The 17,899-nt window shown below is 46.9% G+C and overlaps 1 protein-coding gene and 1 long non-coding RNA gene across 9 annotated transcripts; one reads left to right on the top strand and one right to left on the bottom strand.

The window, feature by feature from the left end:
• The first annotated feature begins 18 nt into the window (after window positions 1–18).
• PABPN1 (poly(A) binding protein nuclear 1) lies at window positions 19–16,435 on the top strand. 8 transcript variants are annotated; one of them, XM_073800648.1, is made up of 10 exons: window positions 121–182; window positions 481–568; window positions 1,046–1,485; window positions 9,967–10,062; window positions 12,482–12,596; window positions 13,305–13,372; window positions 13,681–13,787; window positions 14,252–14,339; window positions 14,424–14,575; window positions 15,506–16,435. In XM_073800648.1, exons 3-10 carry the CDS (start codon window positions 1,054–1,056, stop codon window positions 15,543–15,545), a joined length of 1,098 nt encoding a protein of 365 aa, XP_073656749.1. In that variant the 5' UTR covers window positions 121–182; window positions 481–568; window positions 1,046–1,053; the 3' UTR covers window positions 15,546–16,435. The 8 variants fall into 8 exon arrangements, with proteins under 8 accessions (XP_073656747.1, XP_004327422.1, XP_073656746.1 ...); XM_033851338.2 differs by lacking the exons at window positions 121–182; window positions 481–568; window positions 1,046–1,485; window positions 9,967–10,062 and adding an exon at window positions 11,446–12,128; XM_073800647.1 differs by lacking the exons at window positions 121–182; window positions 481–568; window positions 1,046–1,485; window positions 9,967–10,062 and adding an exon at window positions 12,167–12,190.
• Window positions 9,267–10,978, bottom strand: LOC141277993 (uncharacterized). Its single transcript, XR_012330028.1, has 2 exons — window positions 10,510–10,978; window positions 9,267–10,057 (listed from the first exon to the last, which is right to left on the bottom strand). It is a non-coding gene; the product is annotated as an uncharacterized lncRNA (long non-coding RNA).
• Window positions 16,436–17,899: the final 1,464 nt, after the last annotated feature.

Below are 17,899 nucleotides of genomic sequence, written 5' to 3'. Positions count from 1 at the left end.
CCTGCGTCCCAGCCCCGCCCCTCTCTCTGGACGCATCTCTGGGCCCCATCATCACCCGGCGCCGGGCCCTCCCTCCCGCCCCCCCTTTCTCCTCCCTCCTTCCTTCCCTCCCTTCCTCCCTCTCTCCCTCCCTCCCAGCTCCTGCACCAGGAAACAGCCAGATCCTGGCAGCGGCCTGACCCGTGAGATCCCTAACCTGGCAGGCAGGCGGGGTTGGAGACCGGCTGAGGGTGGGGGTGAGGGAGGAGCTGGGCCTTTGGGCTGCACTGGGGGGAGCGGGAGTAGAGATGGTGTCGGCAGGAAGCCCTTGGCCCTGGGTTTCCCGGGAGGACAGTCATTAAACATGGATTCGGCCACACAGCTGGTAGAGCGTTGGGGGCAGGGGCCTGGTCCCGGGAGCTGCAACCCCAGCCCTTCTCAGCCCAGACCCTGATCCCTGGTCTTCCCCACCTAGCTCTGATCTCCCCCTCCCCTTCCCAGGGCTCCACGCTGGGCAGGAGGATGAAAGGCCCCAGCTGGGGGCTCCTTGCCACCAGCGCTGGGTCCTAAGAGCTGCCATCCAGGCTGGGTGAGTGTCCCCTTCCTTCTCTGTCCCGGGCAACCCTTTGCTTCTCCCCCTTTCCCTTCAGCCCCTGTCTCCTCGCCCATCTTGTGCCTCTGCCAGCATCTTCACATCTTGCCTCTGGGGAGGTCCTAAGCCCCTTCCTCTAGCCAAAAAGGTGTGTACTGTGGCGGGGTTGGTGGGGGAGGTATAGAGGTGTCATAGAGCTGCTGTTGTCTTGTTATGAAAAGAATCTAAAGTATTTTAGGTGAAATTTACTTGTTTTACATTTAATTTGGCATATTATGAATTTGAGGGCCAGCCCCTCATGCCCTGGCCCCGCACCATGGCCTAATCTCCTTGTTCTTACTCGTCCCGGCCCAGTGGTTTCTGAGATTTCCCCTCACCTCCCTCCCTGTCTCATGGGCTGGCCAAACCTGAAATGCCTCCTTCTGGGTCTCTGACCATATATTCATGCCAGTCTTTTGTGTTTGACTCCTGCAGCTGCCCGGATGGCGACCCCAGCCTCGGCCCCAGACACACGGGCTCTAGTGGCAGACTTTGTAGGCTATAAGCTGAGGCAGAAGGGTTATGTTTGTGGAGCTGGCCCCGGGGAGGGCCCAGCAGCTGACCCGCTGCACCAAGCCATGCGGGCAGCTGGAGATGAGTTCGAGACCCGCTTCCGGCGCACCTTCTCGGATCTGGCAGCTCAGCTGCATGTGACCCCAGGCTCGGCCCAGCAACGCTTCACCCAGGTCTCTGATGAACTCTTCCAAGGGGGGCCCAACTGGGGCCGCCTTGTGGCTTTCTTTGTCTTTGGAGCCGCGCTGTGTGCTGAGAGTGTCAACAAGGAGATGGAGCCACTTGTGGGACAAGTGCAGGAGTGGATGGTGGCCTACCTGGAGACGCGGCTGGCCGACTGGATCCACAGCAGCGGGGGCTGGGTAAGAAACTTCTCCATTGCTGCCCTGAACATCCCTCTGAAAAGCTGGTCTCCAGGGGGAAGACGGGGGCTCTGGCTGGAGCTGGGGGCGGCTGTGCTGGGAATGAGGCGCGGGGGCTGAGTCTCCCTGTTTGGGTGGAATCAGACGCCCTCACTATGGGTATCACTGGACTCTGCACTCCAGGGCTGCCATGCAGTCATCACTGGGTGGGCTCATGGTCCAAAGCAGAGGACAGAATACACAGTAGACAGTGTAGTGCCTGCAGAGAAATGGCATCCAGCCATCGGGAATTTTTTACACCAGAGTACATGGCATGGGGGTGTCAGGGATCAGGGATGGGTGGTGGTCAAGGCAAGCCTTGGCAAAGGATGCCAGTTCTGAGCAGAATTTTTGGCCAGGGAAAGGATGGGATTCAGTTGACGTAGAGAAGGGCAAATGAGCCAGGCGCTCAGGGGGCATCAGAGGGGCTGGCGGCCAGGAGCTTGGGCCAGAGAGGAGCTGGGGGTGGGGTAGTGCTTGCAGTGGATGGAACTGGAACTCTCCCTCTCCTCTTTTCTCCACTCTTTCCTCTCCTGATATCCCTTTCTCCTTCTTTCTCTCCTACTTCCCTTCTCTCCCACAGGCGGAGTTCACAGCTCTGTACGGGGACGGGGCCCTGGAGGAGGCGCGGCGTCTGCGGGAGGGGAACTGGGCCTCAGTGAGGACAGTGCTGACGGGGGCCGTGGCACTGGGGGCCCTGGTAACTGTAGGGGCCTTTTTTGCTAGCAAGTGAGAAAGTCCAGGGCCAGGTGGGGCGAGGTGTGGCTGGGGGACAGGAGAGCAGGAACAGAGCAGAGGAATGCCCTTGGAAGAAGTGGGGGAAAGGATGGGCATGGAACAGGGATGGGAAGGGGCAAGGTAGCGTGCAAGAGAGCTGAGTGTGCCAGGCAGGCGGTTGAAAGAGTGAACTGGAGCTATTGCGGAATGTATTGGGAAAGTCAGGAGATGGATTCATTCCAGGGTTGGGGGGAGGTGGGAGGGATTATGCCTATAGGTGTAGGCACATGAAACTCTACCTAGAGCTTGATTTGCAGCCCCGAGGAAGGTGGACTTGCATAAGGGGTTGGCGTCTCCTTTGAGTGAGTGAGATTTGGGGCAAACACAGAAGGAACATCCCTTTGGAATGGGAGCTTGGGGTTCTCAGGGGATAGGTGGCTGTGACCATGGGCTGCTGGGATATGCGTGTGCATGTGCACGGGTGCTCGTGTGCATGCTGGGCTGCTTGTCTAATCTGGTGGCCGTGGGATTCCTCGAGGAGAAAACATTCCCTCTTGCAGTGGTGAGAACAAGGGGCAGCTCTCTGTCCCTCCTCCCAACGTCCCCTCCCCTCTCCCCTTGTCCTGCTGCCTCAAGGCTGAGGGAGAGAAACACTGTATCCAGACTGAGGGCTCTGGCAACTTTTCTGCAGAAAGTCGTCAGCAGGGCTTTGGAGAGAAGAGCACTTCTGTAGCTGGCCTTGTTCCTTCATTGTCCCCCTTCCTTGTGCATCACGCACTTGCTGCTGCCTCCTGGGCTCTGACAGAAAGGCAGGGCTGCGGAGCCTGCGGGGGTGGAGGCTTCGGGAGCTGGAGCTGCCTGCTGCCCTCCTCTCCCACTGGGGCACACTGGTGCCTAAAGTGTTCCCTATCTCTGGGACCTTTTGTACCCAAACTTAAACTCTAAATTGGGGCTCTTACTAATTTTCCTTTTGAGTGTGTGGACGTAAATGCAGATCTGGAATACAGTCTGGGTCCTGCACTGTGTCTCGGAGAGACTGTTGATGTCTTGAGAGGAACATTCCAGCTCTGAACCCCATGAATGTGAGGGTGACGTGTACTCCGTGACTGGCCTATTCCATGTGGTGGGCTTTGGTGCTGCTTTATTAAGGGCCAGGTGTCTGGGTTCCACAGTACCTCCCAGGACCTAGAAACATTGATATTTTCTTGGAAGCCACGCTGTTTGCATGGGTTTTACTTGTCTGTACCTCAGAGTCTGAGGATGTTAACTTTAGAGCTCCCTGTCCTCTATAACAGATTCAGATGACAGCTTTTTCTTTTGAGAAAGACATGATTTCACTCCAGATGTATGCCCTGAGCCAGACCTCACTGCTGCACTTTCCTAGGTGCTAAAATTGCTGCTCTCCAATGCTGACTTCTTCTGACACAGTGCTCTAGAACCCTGCCCTTGATCCTGAGCACTGACCAGCTTAGCTAGACCATGGTTGACTCTTGGAGATTTTCACTTGGTCCCAGAATGTGGCAACATAGTTGTACTCACAAGAATGTGGGACCAAAATTGGCCTCAGGTGTTTAGCTCAGACTTTTGCTTTTGAAAGAGGGCTGCACTTTTTAACGGTATTTATAGGGGAGGTGGTGGACTGCATGGGCCACTTGGTCTGTTGTGAGTATGCTGGTACCAGGCACTCAGAGCCAGTCTGTGGCAGGCAGTTGGGGTGGGGGGGGGTCTCTGACTTGCTCAGGACAAACTAGGCCAGTGGTTTTCCAACTGCTTGGCAGAGCCCCAAAGTTTCCTAGGGTTGCCTCAGGAGTCCTTGGGGGAGATGAGGCGGGGGCACTGAGCAGGCCAGGTGACTTGCCCTCAGACAGAACAGCTCCCCTGTAGCTGTCTTACATATCGGGGTTCAGGGTAAGATTTTATTTGCATTAAGGGGTTTGCTGCTGAAAAACAAAGTTGGAAAACCACTGACTAGACCGTCAGCTCCAAATTGGAGCCTGTGCTCCCCCAGGTTTGGGTCAGACTCTTCCCCCTACCCTCTACCACAGGACGCCTAGCCCTGGTAGCTTTCCTGGGGACCTTTAGCAAACAGAGGTAGCAGGGACTGTGGTCAGGTTACCAAAAAGCCCGGCTCTGAGGCCTTCACACCTGGGTGGAAGGAGAGGCTGTTTTCTGAAAGGGTAAAAGGGCTTGGTCTGGATTCCCGGAAGCATAGCTTGGATGGGACCACAGAGGGCAGTTTTGACCTGTCCTGCCCTTCTGAGCTTGAGGGGGAACGGAAACCCCAGAGACTCTTCTGTCAGGGAAAACTAGCGACTCTCTTCTAGAGCCATATAGTTCCTTGGGATTAGCTCTTGGCCAAGAAGGCTGAGTATGGCTCCCAATTTTTAAATCCATTTCATTTTTTTTAAAATAAGGGAAATAAATCTTATTGCCATTTTTCAGAGATTAAATAGGTGGAGAGGGTGTTTCTTGCTCTCCAGAGCCCAAAGGGACAAATAGGGACTTTGCTTAGGCCAAGGAAGGAGCAGAGGTAGGGCAACTAGGTCCTGCACTTATTAATCCCACTCCCCACTTATTCTAGGGCATACACTATTTTACTTTTTTAAAATCATAAAGCGGCGGGAGAACAGATTTGGTTAGTTTAGAAGAAAAGAAAAAGCTCTATAAATATAAATATATATTCCTGTATTTTTATTTAATAATTTATAAATACCAAGTTCATTTGACTTTTATTTTTGTGTAATATGTAATGGTCGTATTAAAAAAAATAAATAAAACCCAGAAGTTTAATGAGAAGGACTGAGCAGGGTTTGTGACTTCTATACTGTCTAGCCTGGGGTCAGGACATTTCTTGATCTAAGCATCTCATCATGACCTTGTTAAGGCCAAGAATTAGATTAATAGGGATTTGGGAAAGTATTGAGATAAAAAAATTAAAAAAAAAAAAAAATGGAGGGAATTCCCCAGCGGTCTAGTGGTTAGGACTCTGCGCTTTCACTGCCAAGGGCCCGGTTTCGACCCCTGGTCAGGGAACTAAGATCCCACAAGCTGCGCCATGCAGACAAAAAAAAAAAGAAAAAAGAAAATCAGAGTTGTTCTCCCATCCCCCCATCCTAGCCAAATGCCCAAAGCCAAGAACTCCATCTGTGCCAACCCAAGCATTGAGAGGGTGTGTGTATATGGTACTTTGGGATGGCCACAACAAAACCCAAAACAAAACAAACAAAACCTACCAAAAATCTTTATGATGTAATCAAGTCCCCTGTTGTGGTTCAGCTGCTAAATCAGAAGTATGTGATAATGAGCATTTCTCCTCAATATCCTGCTGCCTACTTCAGGCTTAAAATAAGTCTGGCAAAAATGGAGTCCTTGCTTACTTTCCTGCTCCCGAGACATTTGGTTTCAGCCATTGTAATGCAAACTGCTAAACTGGATGGGATCTACAGGAATTGTTCAGCCCATCCCTCTGTACTTCTAGTCTAGGACCACATCAAAATCATGTCTGACAGGAGTAGTGATCTTAATTTTAATTCACAAGTGGGAGTTTCTAGTCTTTCTATAATCCAATGCAATATAATGGTATTTGGGTTTATGTGTTAAATTGTAGTGAGAAATACACTGCTTAGAGGAATCCAGTGTTGTATTTCTATTCTCTCTATATAGAAAAATCTACGGGACAAGCCATGTTAAAATCAGAGAGTGGCTTGGTGAACATGGCTCTAGGGAAAAGGGAATTAGATGCTCTTAATAGTTAATATCATTAGGCTATGATAGCTAGTGTATTTATCCCTACTGTAGTTTGACTGGTTTATAGTTTGCCTAATTCCAAAAAGCATTTGCAGCATCTTACTATAATACACGAAAGACAAAACAATCGGAAAATATAGATTTTTAAAGTAAGGGTAAAGGGAAAATTGAAATATTATAATAAAATGACAGCAAAAAGGAAAACGAACACAGAAAAGGAGTCTATAAGCAGTATTCCCAAATACTAAAGGTAGGCTATGAATTCAACTCTGAGCTTCTTGGCAGCTAAAGAAAATTGGAAAACACAATGAGATTCACATCCCTCCTAGGATTTGTAAAACCTTTCAGTTCCTCAAGGTAGGCAAAAAGTTTTGTGGCTCTTCTGAGAAGACACTGAATGATATAGTGGACACCACCCTCTATAACACCTGACAGCAAATATGATGTTGAGTTTTACACTACCGTTTCTTGCAGAAACACCAAATGGGGATTCAGCAGGTCCTAAGCTTGTTCTATCAGGATCATCACAGTTTAGCTCAAATATGCTCTATGATGCCATAGTTTAAAATAGGGCTAAATTTCAGACTATCTAAATGGACAGATGGATTGTTTATTCTTCAGACAGTTCTCTGTGAATGTTATTTCTCCAAATGATACTTTTGATAAAAATTGGGCAACATTTAGTTACACTTTCTAGCAAATGGTTGGATTATAAATATTCTGTGTTTTTAGTTGAGAGCAGATCCTTTGAAAACTTTAAAAGCTGCCTTAAATGTGGATACAGGTGAGATACAAATAAATTAACAATATTTTAAAAATCAACCAGAAAACATAATATAATGGAATGCTATCTAGTTTTTTATTCATTCAGTCATTCATTCATTCAGCAAATATTCAAGCATCTTAGGTGTGCTGAGGACAATTCTAGGCACTGAGGTAGAGAAGTGAACAAACAGGCACAAATTTCTGCTTTCATGTTACTTTCATTCTAGTAATGGAAACAAACAAAAGCTAAATAACTACCTACCTACATAAATAAATTTCACGATGTTCATTAACATAACATTTCACGTTAGGTGCCAAATGCTATGGAGAAAAATAATTCATTAGGGTAGGATGGGAAGGTGTATGTATAGGTTTCAATGTTAAATAGAGTGAGTGGGGAAGGCCTCATTTCTAAGGTAACTTCTGAGTAAAGTCATGAAAAATGAAATTGGAAAAATATTTTTATTGACATGGAAAAATATTTGTTATCTTATTAGGTAAAAAAAATAGATTAGAAAACAATATATGGTATGATCCCATTTTGCTAAAAAAAATATGTATATATACACACACATATATATACCTCTATATGTATTTGTGTATTGAAAGTTTCAGGATGGTATATGCCAAAACATCATTAGTGATTATCTCTGGGTGGTGGATTTTATGGGTGATTTTATTTTTTCTTTTTGCTATCAGTATTTTAGGATTTTTTTTATAAGGAACATATAAAAAAGAAGTTTTTCAGGTACAAAGTCTTCTAAAAGTTAACCAAGCAGAATGGAAATTAAGCAGCCCAAGAGAGGCTCCTTCTCACTTAAATGGCCACCCCACTTCCATGCAAGGTTGGACCTAGGGAGTTAAGGTAGGTCGGGCCAGACTTTGCATTAGAAAGTAATTGGAGTTGGCTCCAAAACAGAGGTAAGTAAATGATCAAGGCTCCAAGGTTCTGTGTCAACATTGTCCAATAGAAATATAGTGCAAGTCATGTAAAGCAACTATACTCCAATCAAAATTTTTAAAAAGTCAAAAAAAAAAAAAGAAATATAATGCAAGCCACATATGTAGTTTTACGTTTTTTAGTAGCCTCATTAAAAAAACCAAAAAGAAACAGGTAAAACTAATTTTAATAGTATTTTTTTAAACCTAGTATATAAAGACTACTATAATTTCAATCTGTAATTAATACTGAACAATTATTAAGTTATTTTACATAAGTATCTTTCTCATCCTGAGTCTTTGAAATTCAGTGTATATCTGACACTTCCAGCGCATCTCAATTCAGCACCATTCACATTTCAAGGGCTCAGTAGCCACGTGTGACGAGCGGCTACCATAGTAAACAATGTACTTCTAGATTAGAGGGAATTATTGCAGCCAGTAAATGTAAAATTTTCAAAGCAGGAGTTAAAAATGGGGATGAAACTACTAGGAAGCCAAGTATTTATATGTTTAGTGAGAAAACTTTTCCCTTCTGGACAGAACTGGACATGCCCTCATCCATTTTTACTGATTTAATTCTCCTTTTCTCAACTCAACAGATCATTCACTTTTGTTAACACACTTTTCCTTCTTCTAGGGCAAAACATCACTGAGTTTCAGTTTTTCCGGAACTCCATGGCCCTCTATTGATAGGTTATTACTGAAGGAAAAGTATACTTATAATGGGTGAATCTTACATCATTACATACCAATTAAAAAAAAAATTCATTCTCAGAGGAAAACTTATCTCTTTGATGTTGTCTATGCATCAACAACAGGCAGGATATAAATTTATTACAGAAGATCATTCATTCAGTTAACATTTATTGAGCACACAGTGATAGCCAATGGCAATACAAATATAATTAAGAAGGTGTCCCTGCCTTTTACACTTTCAGTCTAATAGGGAACTATATTACAGATCACCATTCAAATATCTTTTTAAAATGTGTTTGTAAAAGTAATCATGCTTATTAGAGTAAGTTTGGAAGCTGGGCACTCTCCAATGCCCAAGTGTTTTTTTTAATTTTAAATAAAAATAATATACAATATTGTGGGAAAAATCATAGAACATAGAAAATTATAAAGAAGATCAATCATAATAAGCCTACTACCCAGAGAGAATCACTATTAACATTTTGGTATATTTTTTTTCCATCAGTTGTCTGTGCTTATATTTTATGATCATACTGTATATACAATTTTTTTTTGTATATACAATTTTGTACATTGCAATTCTGCTTACCATTATATTGCAAGCATTTTCCTTGTCATTAAAAATGTTTTGAAGACATAATGACTATATAAAATTACATATATGTGTGTATAACAATTTTCCTGAAAAGTGCCCACTTGGACAATCAAGTTGTTTACATTTTTTTTCACTTTGAAGAACACCTTTATTCTCAGATGTTTACCTAGGTTTTAGATTATTTCTTTAGAACAGATGATAAGAAATACAATTACTGTGTTAAGAACCTCAACATTTTAAAAACTTTTGTTGCATATTGCCAAAGAACAGATTGTACTGGTTCTTTTTCCTTTTTTTCTCCAATGCCCAAGTTGTGTTTTTAAAAAATCAGATATACATAATTTTAATCATACTTTATATACAATTTTACATCCTACTTCTTTGGCCTAACAAAAATTATTTTTATAAGTTATCACACACTACGTGTAAACCTTTTTGTAAAAGAAATAGGTGCATAAAAAAATAAAAATAGGTGCATAATAATCTTGTGATGTAATTATAGTTTGCCTAAACATTTATCTCTTATTGGAATTTAGTCTTTTTCCAGCTTCAGCATTGTACGTAATGTTATCTTTGTGTATTAAAACAGACCTTACAGAAATTTTGATCTGAGCTTTGAAATCTGGTTTTGGATTCCCTGCTCACTTCTAATTAGTTATGACTTGGGGGAGTTACTTCATTCTTTCCTCATCCCTAAAAAAGGTTATGGTTTGGGGACTATTTGCTTCATAATGTTATGAGAGTTCAATGAGATAACATAACAAGGAGTCCAGGATGCAGCCTGTTACAAAATCCAGTGCTCAACAAAACTGTGGTTCAAAGGCATTATTTTAAAAATCACATTTCCCTTAACTGGCTTTCTTAGTTTAAATTAGGTATCAATAAACATCCAAGTCTTGATTTGGTTAAAATCAGTAGAAAAGATTTTTCTTCCAGCAAACTCACAATCTTTTAGAGCTTGTCTGCGGTGCTCAACTTAGTTCTCCCAGACCACTGAAGCTGAGATGGCTGATGAAGTAATTTTCAGTGAAATTTTAAGCAACTGTGACTCTGCTCCAAGTTCTCCTGTTCCTGAGGTAAGGATTTGTGTGAAAAAATGAGGGTGAGGGGAAGAGTGGGGTATACTGTGAAGCTTTTGACTTTTGGTTTGCTAGTAGGAATCTCCTCTTGTTCAAATCCCTCTACCAAGTCATGTACATCCTCTCCAGGTTGTTTGAGTAACTATTTGGTTGGGCTCATGTGAATCTGGCTCTCAAACCATAGCTTGGTCTGGCTGCAGCTATCCCTCTTGCAAACTTAGCACTGCCGTTCCTTCCTTTTTAATAAATGTGTAGGATCACCACTAAACTATGGCAACCCTGCTTTCCAGGGCTAGGTCTCATTGGTACCTCAGAGTGCAACGATGAGGTGGAATTCCTCTGGGGTCTGAAGGAGGGTCTGGGAAAGCGCTGTAGATGAAGGGTGGCACCCAGATCCCCAGTCTATGTATCCTTTGGTCAACAAACATTTATTTGGATACTTACTATGTGCTAGGCATATTGCTCCACGGTGGAGATGCAAATGTAGATAGAATCCAGCCTCTCATCTCCAAGCTCTCACAAGCTCTAGTTAGGAAAGGAAGCACAAAATGATTAAGTGCACAGTGGAGGTAGGCCCGCTTGTCATGGGAGAGGAGGGGAGGCCAGTTAGTGGAAAGCTTCACAGAGGAGGTGATGATGGGGTTTGCAGTGGTCTGGCTGAAGAAGGACTGCATGTACAGAGGCACAGACCTGGGTGCAGATACACCCACTGGAATGAAGAGTGTGGAAACAACATTCACTTAGTAGCCTGGTCTGGAGGTCTCCAAGACCTCAGAAAGGAGTTCTGAGAGTTAACCTGGCCAGTGTGGACTGGAGTGGTGACCCACTGGAAGCTGACCCATTAAGCAGCTGCAGCAAACAGTCCAAGCAAAAGAAAAAATGAAACTGGGGCATGAGCAGAATGCTTGGAAAGTATGCCTGTGCAGGAAGACAGCACATACAGGGCTCATGACTAGTACTGGAGTGAGGATTCCTCCCTGCTTTCTGGTTTGGGGAGACCTGGTGGATGGTGGTGCCAGTAACCTGGGTGGGAAAGATAAGCTCCTTCCCAGAGAGCGCCATTCAGAACCCTCCATTTCCAGCAACATCCCATCTACTGGTGCATTCCTGGTAGAAGACCAGTTTCCAGAAACCGCCGCAGTATTTCCGGACTCTGCCTTCCAAGAACTCACTAGTTGGCAACCAGCAGCATCAAGATGGCCGCCTCCTAAAGACCAGTCATGTGACCTCGGCTTTCACTGGGAGCCCGGTAGTCCGTTCGGGGGCAAGGTTCACCTGTCACGAAACGGGTGTCAGCCCTTCGAATCTCGCGAGCCAATCGGCATCTGAGGCTGGGCCACTTCGGCGAAGCGATCGGAAGATTGGTCCTTTCCACTCGCCTTGCCAGCGGCCAATCACCGACCGTCATACTTCGCGGACCCGCCCTTAGGCGGGGGAGAAGCAGGAATGTCGTCACAGCTAGGCGGTATTGTTACCTAAGGACTTGAGAGGAGGTGGGACGAGTGTTGATTGACAGACCGATTTCTCCTACCGGGATTTAAGGATTTGGCGCAATCCCCCGCCTTAGGGATGGGGTCTTATTTGATTGCCTAGTAATATTCCCCAATGGAGTCCTAGCTCGTGGTGACGGGCAGGCTGCTTGACTAATGAATCCTCGGCGTGGCCGGCGCAGCTCTCCAATCGCTGGGCGGCTGGCCCCAGTCTGAGCGGCGATGGCGGCGGCGGCGGCGGCGGCAGCAGCAGCGGGGGCTGCGGGCGGTCGGGGCTCCGGGCCGGGGCGGCGGCGCCATCTTGTGCCCGGGGCCGGTGGGGAGGCCGGGGAGGGGGCCCCGGGGGGCGCAGGGGACTACGGGAACGGCTTGGAGTCTGAGGAACTGGAGCCTGAGGAGTTGCTGCTGGAGCCCGAGCCGGAGCCCGAGCCCGAAGAGGAGCCGCCCCGGCCCCGTGCCCCCCCGGGAGCTCCGGGCCCTGGGCCTGGCTCGGGAGCCCCCGGCAGCCAGGAGGAGGAGGAGGAGCCGGGACTGGTCGAGGGTGACCCGGGGGACGGCGCCATTGAGGACCCGGTGAGGGAAGGAGGGCGAGCGAGCAGGCCGGCCGGCCGTGTCACGGGAGGCCCAGAGCTCAGGCGAGCGGGAGGCGGGCGGGGGATGGGGGTGGGCGGGGAATAACGTGGCTGGGGCCGGGCTGGGGAGGCAGCCTCGACCGCCAGAAGGGGCCCAGCCGGGTTGATTCGGGCGTCATGGGTGCCTAGTGTTGTTCTAGAGAAGGTAGCTTGGTTTTCTTTTCATTACGACCCTCGCGTCGGGCGAGAGAAATGGCCGAGCATGGCTGGGGCCGCGCGCGGAAGGAGAGCAGGGTAGAGCCCCTGCGTTGGTTCCTCTTAAGCTGTTCTCCATACTCTCCCCACTCATTGTAGGAGCTGGAAGCGATCAAAGCTCGAGTCAGGGAGATGGAGGAAGAAGCTGAGAAGCTAAAAGAGCTACAGAACGAGGTAGAGAAGCAGATGAATATGAGTCCACCTCCAGGCAATGGTGAGTAACTGGCGGTTGCACGCGGAACCCGGGTCCTGAGATTGGAAGGGTTATCGGAGCACGGTTTATATGGAATTAGATGCTCGGAACCTTGGAGCTGCTTGTCTGAGCAATTACTGGGCAGTTGCTGCAGTCATAGTCCATTGTGTGTTTTTCTGACCTTTGTGAGACGGGGCCTATGTTTTGGTGATGGTAGTCTTGTGCCTCCCTTTGTCCCTGTTACAAATGTGTTGCTCTTTGTTCTTAGTCTTCCACTACCCTTTTTGGAGGTTGCCAGCTGGTATTTGACCTTCAAGTCCAATAGTTTTTCTTTCAGTTGGAGACCTTTAGTTAGGAGTTCTAAGATAAACTGCTCAGCTTCAGGGGGCTTCTCCTCTAATCTAGAAATGTCCAGCCTCAGCCGACTTAATTTTGTTCACTTTTCAAATCATTTTAACCGAAGCTACTCAATAGGTACTTGATTTGGGGGCAGGAGGGAATCCCTGTATTGTTTTCTTTGATTTTTAAGACTGTATTAATCTATTCCTTAGTTTTTCAAGTATTTGGTGAGCACCTATTGCATGCTAGACTTTTCTAGGTAATGGGTACAGCAGGGAACAGAACAGACCAAAATCTTTACCTTTGCTGCTGCTTGTGGTGGTGGTAGTGGTGCATAGATTGGCCAAGTAGAAAACAAGCGTTTTTTTCCTGATCCTTTTTTCTTCAAAGCCGGCCCAGTGATCATGTCCATTGAGGAGAAGATGGAGGCTGATGCCCGTTCCATCTATGTTGGCAATGTATGTACCAGAGCCTTGACTAGGGTTGGGGAAATCTCTTAGTTTGGGGGATTATTTATTAGGAGTCTTGAAAGGAACCATTTCCAGGGTAGGTGGTGGATTTAAGGGGTGGAGGGAGGGTTGGAATGAGGTGAAAGGTAATGGTGATTAGCAGAGGCTCTGGGGTTGGAAGGAAAAGAGGTTAGTTCCTTAGAGAGCTAGATATTGGTGTGCTTTGGTGTGTATGGATGGCCCAGCGCAGAGGCTAGGCAGAGTACCTGTGGAGATGGGAGTTTGCCCTGTTACCTGTGAAATGTACCCCCCCACAGGTGGACTATGGTGCAACAGCAGAAGAGCTGGAAGCACACTTTCATGGCTGTGGTTCAGTCAACCGTGTTACTATACTATGTGACAAATTTAGTGGCCATCCCAAAGGGTAAGTGGGGAAGTTGAGGTCGTTTTAGTCACAGTTAAAAAATAAATAAATTATATTTTATATTGAGCAGTAAGTTACCTAGATGTTAAAGTAAGTAGTCTATCTTTTAAGATAGGTGTTAATGTTGATACATATCAAGGATTGCACATAAAATTGCCTTCAGGGGCCCAACAGATAACAGAGATGGGGGCTGGGTGTGGGGGGATCATGAACTATAAGGGGGGGCGCCTTCTGCACGACCCCCACCGTTTTCTGCCTTGCGGAAAACCAGGCCCTCTGTATCCTATCTTATAATTTTCCAAGAGTAGTTGCAAATTTTGATTAAAATCTTCCATTAAGAATTTTTTGGACAAATAATTAAAAATATGAACACACTGTACTCAAACAAAGCATGCCTGCAAGTTGGATTTGACCTGTGAGCTGCTATTTGTATCCTCAGATAAAGTGGCAATTACCCTTTTCAGGTTTGCATATATAGAGTTCTCAGACAAAGAGTCAGTGAGGACTTCCTTGGCCTTAGATGAGTCCCTATTTAGAGGAAGACAAATCAAGGTAAGCCCTGTGCCCTTTGCTGTTCTGGTTCTGTAAGTTCTCCAGGTTGGCTCTAAGGCATTGTGTTGTACGTGTCATTCTCAGGTGATCCCAAAACGAACCAACAGACCAGGCATCAGCACAACAGACCGGGGTTTCCCGAGAGCCCGATACCGTGCCCGGACCACCAACTACAACAGTTCCCGTTCTCGATTCTACAGTGGTTTTAACAGCAGGCCCCGGGGTCGCGTCTACAGGTCAGGATAGATGGGCTGCTCCTCTCCCCCGCCTCCCATGAGCCCTGTATGCTTCCTTCTCTCCTCATCTGAGGAACCTCCCTCCTTTACCCTCCCCTTGGTTCCGGGGACTTGGTCTCCTGCCTGTGCAGGGTGAGGAAGGTAGTTGCAGGCCAGGAGGCCAGTCTCATCTTTTTCTGGAGCAGGAATTGGTGATAAGGGCTGGATATCTCCACCCTGTTCTGAGAGATGCTTCTCCACCCAGCCTTTTTTTCCTTGAGAGTTGATGGCAGTGAAGGTGTTTACACAGAACTCCCAGGAAGAACAGGGCCTCAGAGCAGTGAAAGCACTGTTTGGACCTTTGCTACTTTTCTCAGAGTTAGGGAGGGGCTGAAGTTTGAACCTCCCTTGGAAGAAAACCAGAGGCTAGTTGATCCTCCTCAACAGCCATGTGGGAGGATATCGAGATATTTACTCTTTAGCCAGTCTTTTGCAACTTTCTCGCTGGGCCTAGTGTGGCACCCATGTTGTTGCTTCACTTTACTTCCGTTTCTTTACATTTAAATAGACAGTTTAGGCATATAGACCTTGGCTTTTCATAAGATTTACCTGTCAGCTCCCAGGAGTTAGGGAGGATCTGTTGGTGAGAGCCTCGCTTTTAAGAGCTGTGGAGAACTGGAATCTGGATAAACAATGAGTCCTTTTTCTTGCCCCTATGTCTCAGATGCATTTCTTTATTGCCACTGTTTGGCGAGGTAATAACAGTTAATTCCCCACTCCCATTTGCCAGGTGTGTCACTATTTCTGGGATTGTGGGGGTCAGTTTTAGGACTTGGGAAACTTCTTTCCCCTCTTCCCTTCTCAATAACTGGGGCGAGGGCCCACGGGGAGGGGCTTGTACTGAACTATTTAGTGATCATGTTAACACCTAACTCTCCTTCTTTCTTCCAGGGGCCGGGCTAGAGCGACATCATGGTATTCCCCTTACTAAAAAAAGTGTGTATTAGGAGGAGAGAGAGGAAAAAAAGAGGAAAGAAGGAAAAAAAAAAAGAATTTAAAAAAAAAAAAAAAAAGAAAAACAGAAGATGACCTTGATGGAAAAAAATATTTTTTAAAAAAAAAAGATATACTGTGGAAGGGGGGAGAATCCCATAACTAACTGCTGAGGAGGGACCTGCTTTGGGGAGTAAGGGAAGGCCCAGGGAGTGGGGCAGGGGGCTGCTCATTCACTCTGGGGATTCGCCATGGACACGTCTCAACCGCGCAAGCTGCTCCCCCTGTTTCCCTGTGCCCCTTTGCCCCCTTGCGGGCTGCTCAAGGGTAGGTGGGCATGGGTGGTAGGAGGGTTTTTTTTTACCCAGGGCTCTGGAAGGACACCAAACTGTTCTGCTTGTTACCTTCCCTCCATCTTCTCCCTAGCTTTCACAGTCCCCTCCTGCCTGTTCCTGTCCTGCCAGGTCTACCACCCACCCCACCCCTCTTTTCTGGCTCCCTGCCCCTCCAGATTGCCTGGTGATCTATTTTGTTTCCTTTTGTGTTTCTTTTTCTGTTTTGAGTGTCTTTCTTTGCAGGTTTCTGTAGCCGGAAGATCTCCGATCCGCTCCCAGCGGCTCCAGTGTAAATTCCCCTTTCCCCTGGGGAAATGCACTACCTTGTTTTGGGGGGTTTTGGGGTGTTTTTTGTTTTTCAGTTTTTTGTTTTGTTTTGTTTTCCTTTGCCTTTTTTTCCCTTTTGTTTGGAGGGAATGGGAGGAAGTGGGGACAGGGAGGTGGGAGGTGGATTTTGTTTATTTTTTTAGCTCATTTCCAGGGGGTGGGAGTTTTTTTTTTAATATGTGTCATGAATAAAGTTGTTTTTGAAAATAAAAAATGTTTGGCCTTTTGGGTGTATGGATTATTTATCTTCCTGTTGTCTCTTAAATCCCAGATGGCTGTTAATTCTCCTTTCTGGAAATGCTGGTGTTGTGGAGGGGAAGTTCCCACCTAAGGAGTAGGAGTCAGAAGTACAACTAGCAGGAACATTGTGCGTTTAGCTGAGCTTGATGGGGTTTTCTGGAAAGCATGTAGCCCTGATTGGCATTTGAGAGGTGCATTAAATGAGCCTGGGAATATAAAGGAATGGCCAGATTAGACTGCTCTAATAGCACTTTAGTGTGTCCTCTTGATAAAATTTATGTGCAAATGAATTATCCACATCAACAGCACTAGATTCTTATGTTGGCGTCTGGGTAGCCTTTTTTGTCTTCTCTACCCCAAGGTAGGCTCAAAAAACGAGGGAAAAAAATAATTAGGGGGACTTCCCTGGTGACGCAGTGGTTGAGAGTCTGCCTGCCAATGCGGGGGACATGGGTTCGGGCCCTGGTCTTGGAGGATCCCACGTGCCGCGGAGCACCTGGGCCCCTGTGCTGCAGTTACTGAGGCCCGCATTCCTAGAGCCTGTGCTCCGCAATGGGAGAGGCCACCACAATGAGAAGCCTGTGCACAGCAATGAAGACCCAATGTAGCCAAAATAAATTAAAAAAAAAAAATTAGGGCTTCCCTGGTGACTTAGTGGTTAAGAATGTGCCTGCTGGGGCTTCCCTGGTGGCGCAGTGGTTGAGAGTCCGCCTGCCGAGGCAGGGGACTCGGGTTCGCGCCCCGGTCTGGGGAGATCCCACATGCCACGGGGTGGCTAGGCCCGTGAGCCATGGCCGCTGAGCCTGCGTGTCCGGAGCCTGTGCTCCACGACGGGAGAGGCCACAACAGTGAGAGGCCCTCATACCGCAAAAAAAAAAAAAAGAATCCGCCTGCCAATGCAATGGACACGGGTTCAAGCCCTGGTCCAGGAACATCCGACATGCCACAGAGCAACTAAGCCCGTGCGCCACAACTACTGAGCCTGCGCTCTAGAACCCACAAGCTACAACTACTGAGCCCATGTGCCACAGCTACTGAAGCCCGCATACCTAGAGCCCATGCTTTGCAACGAGAAGCCACTGCAATGAAGCCTGTGCACCGCAACGAACAGTAGACCCCGCTCGCTGCAACTAGAGAAAGCCTGTGTGCAGCAATGAAGACCCAACACAGCCAGAAATAAAAAAAATTATTAATAAAAGTTAACATTTAAAGATAATTGCGAAGCTTACGTTTAGTAGTTCAGTGGCCACTTAATACGTTCAGCTAACTTGTTTTCATTTTTTTATAAATTTATTTTTAATTATGGCTGCGTTGGGTCTTTGTTGCTGCATGTGAGCTTTCTCTAGTTGCGGCGAGCGGGGCCTACTCTTAATTGCGGAGCACGGGCTCTAGGCACGCAGGCTTCAGTAGTTGTGGTGCATGGGCTTAGTTGCTCCACAGCATGTGGGAT

This window comes from Tursiops truncatus, chromosome 2 (assembly GCF_011762595.2).
Source record: "Tursiops truncatus isolate mTurTru1 chromosome 2, mTurTru1.mat.Y, whole genome shotgun sequence".
NCBI classification, from domain to species: Eukaryota; Metazoa; Chordata; class Mammalia; order Artiodactyla; family Delphinidae; genus Tursiops; species Tursiops truncatus.
Note: the sequence above shows the minus strand (reverse complement) of the source record. Positions and strands in the feature narration are given on the sequence as shown.

Coding starts and splice junctions, on each gene's coding strand:
- PABPN1 (XM_073800648.1), top strand. CDS start 1,054: ATGGCGACCCCAGCCTCGGCCCCAGACACACGGGCTCTAGTGGCAGAC. Junction 1,486..9,966: donor TCCACAGCAGCGGGGGCTGG/GTAAGAAACTTC, acceptor TGCTCAACTTAG/TTCTCCCAGACCACTGAAGC. Junction 12,597..13,304: donor GAGTCCACCTCCAGGCAATG/GTGAGTAACTGG, acceptor TTTTCTTCAAAG/CCGGCCCAGTGATCATGTCC.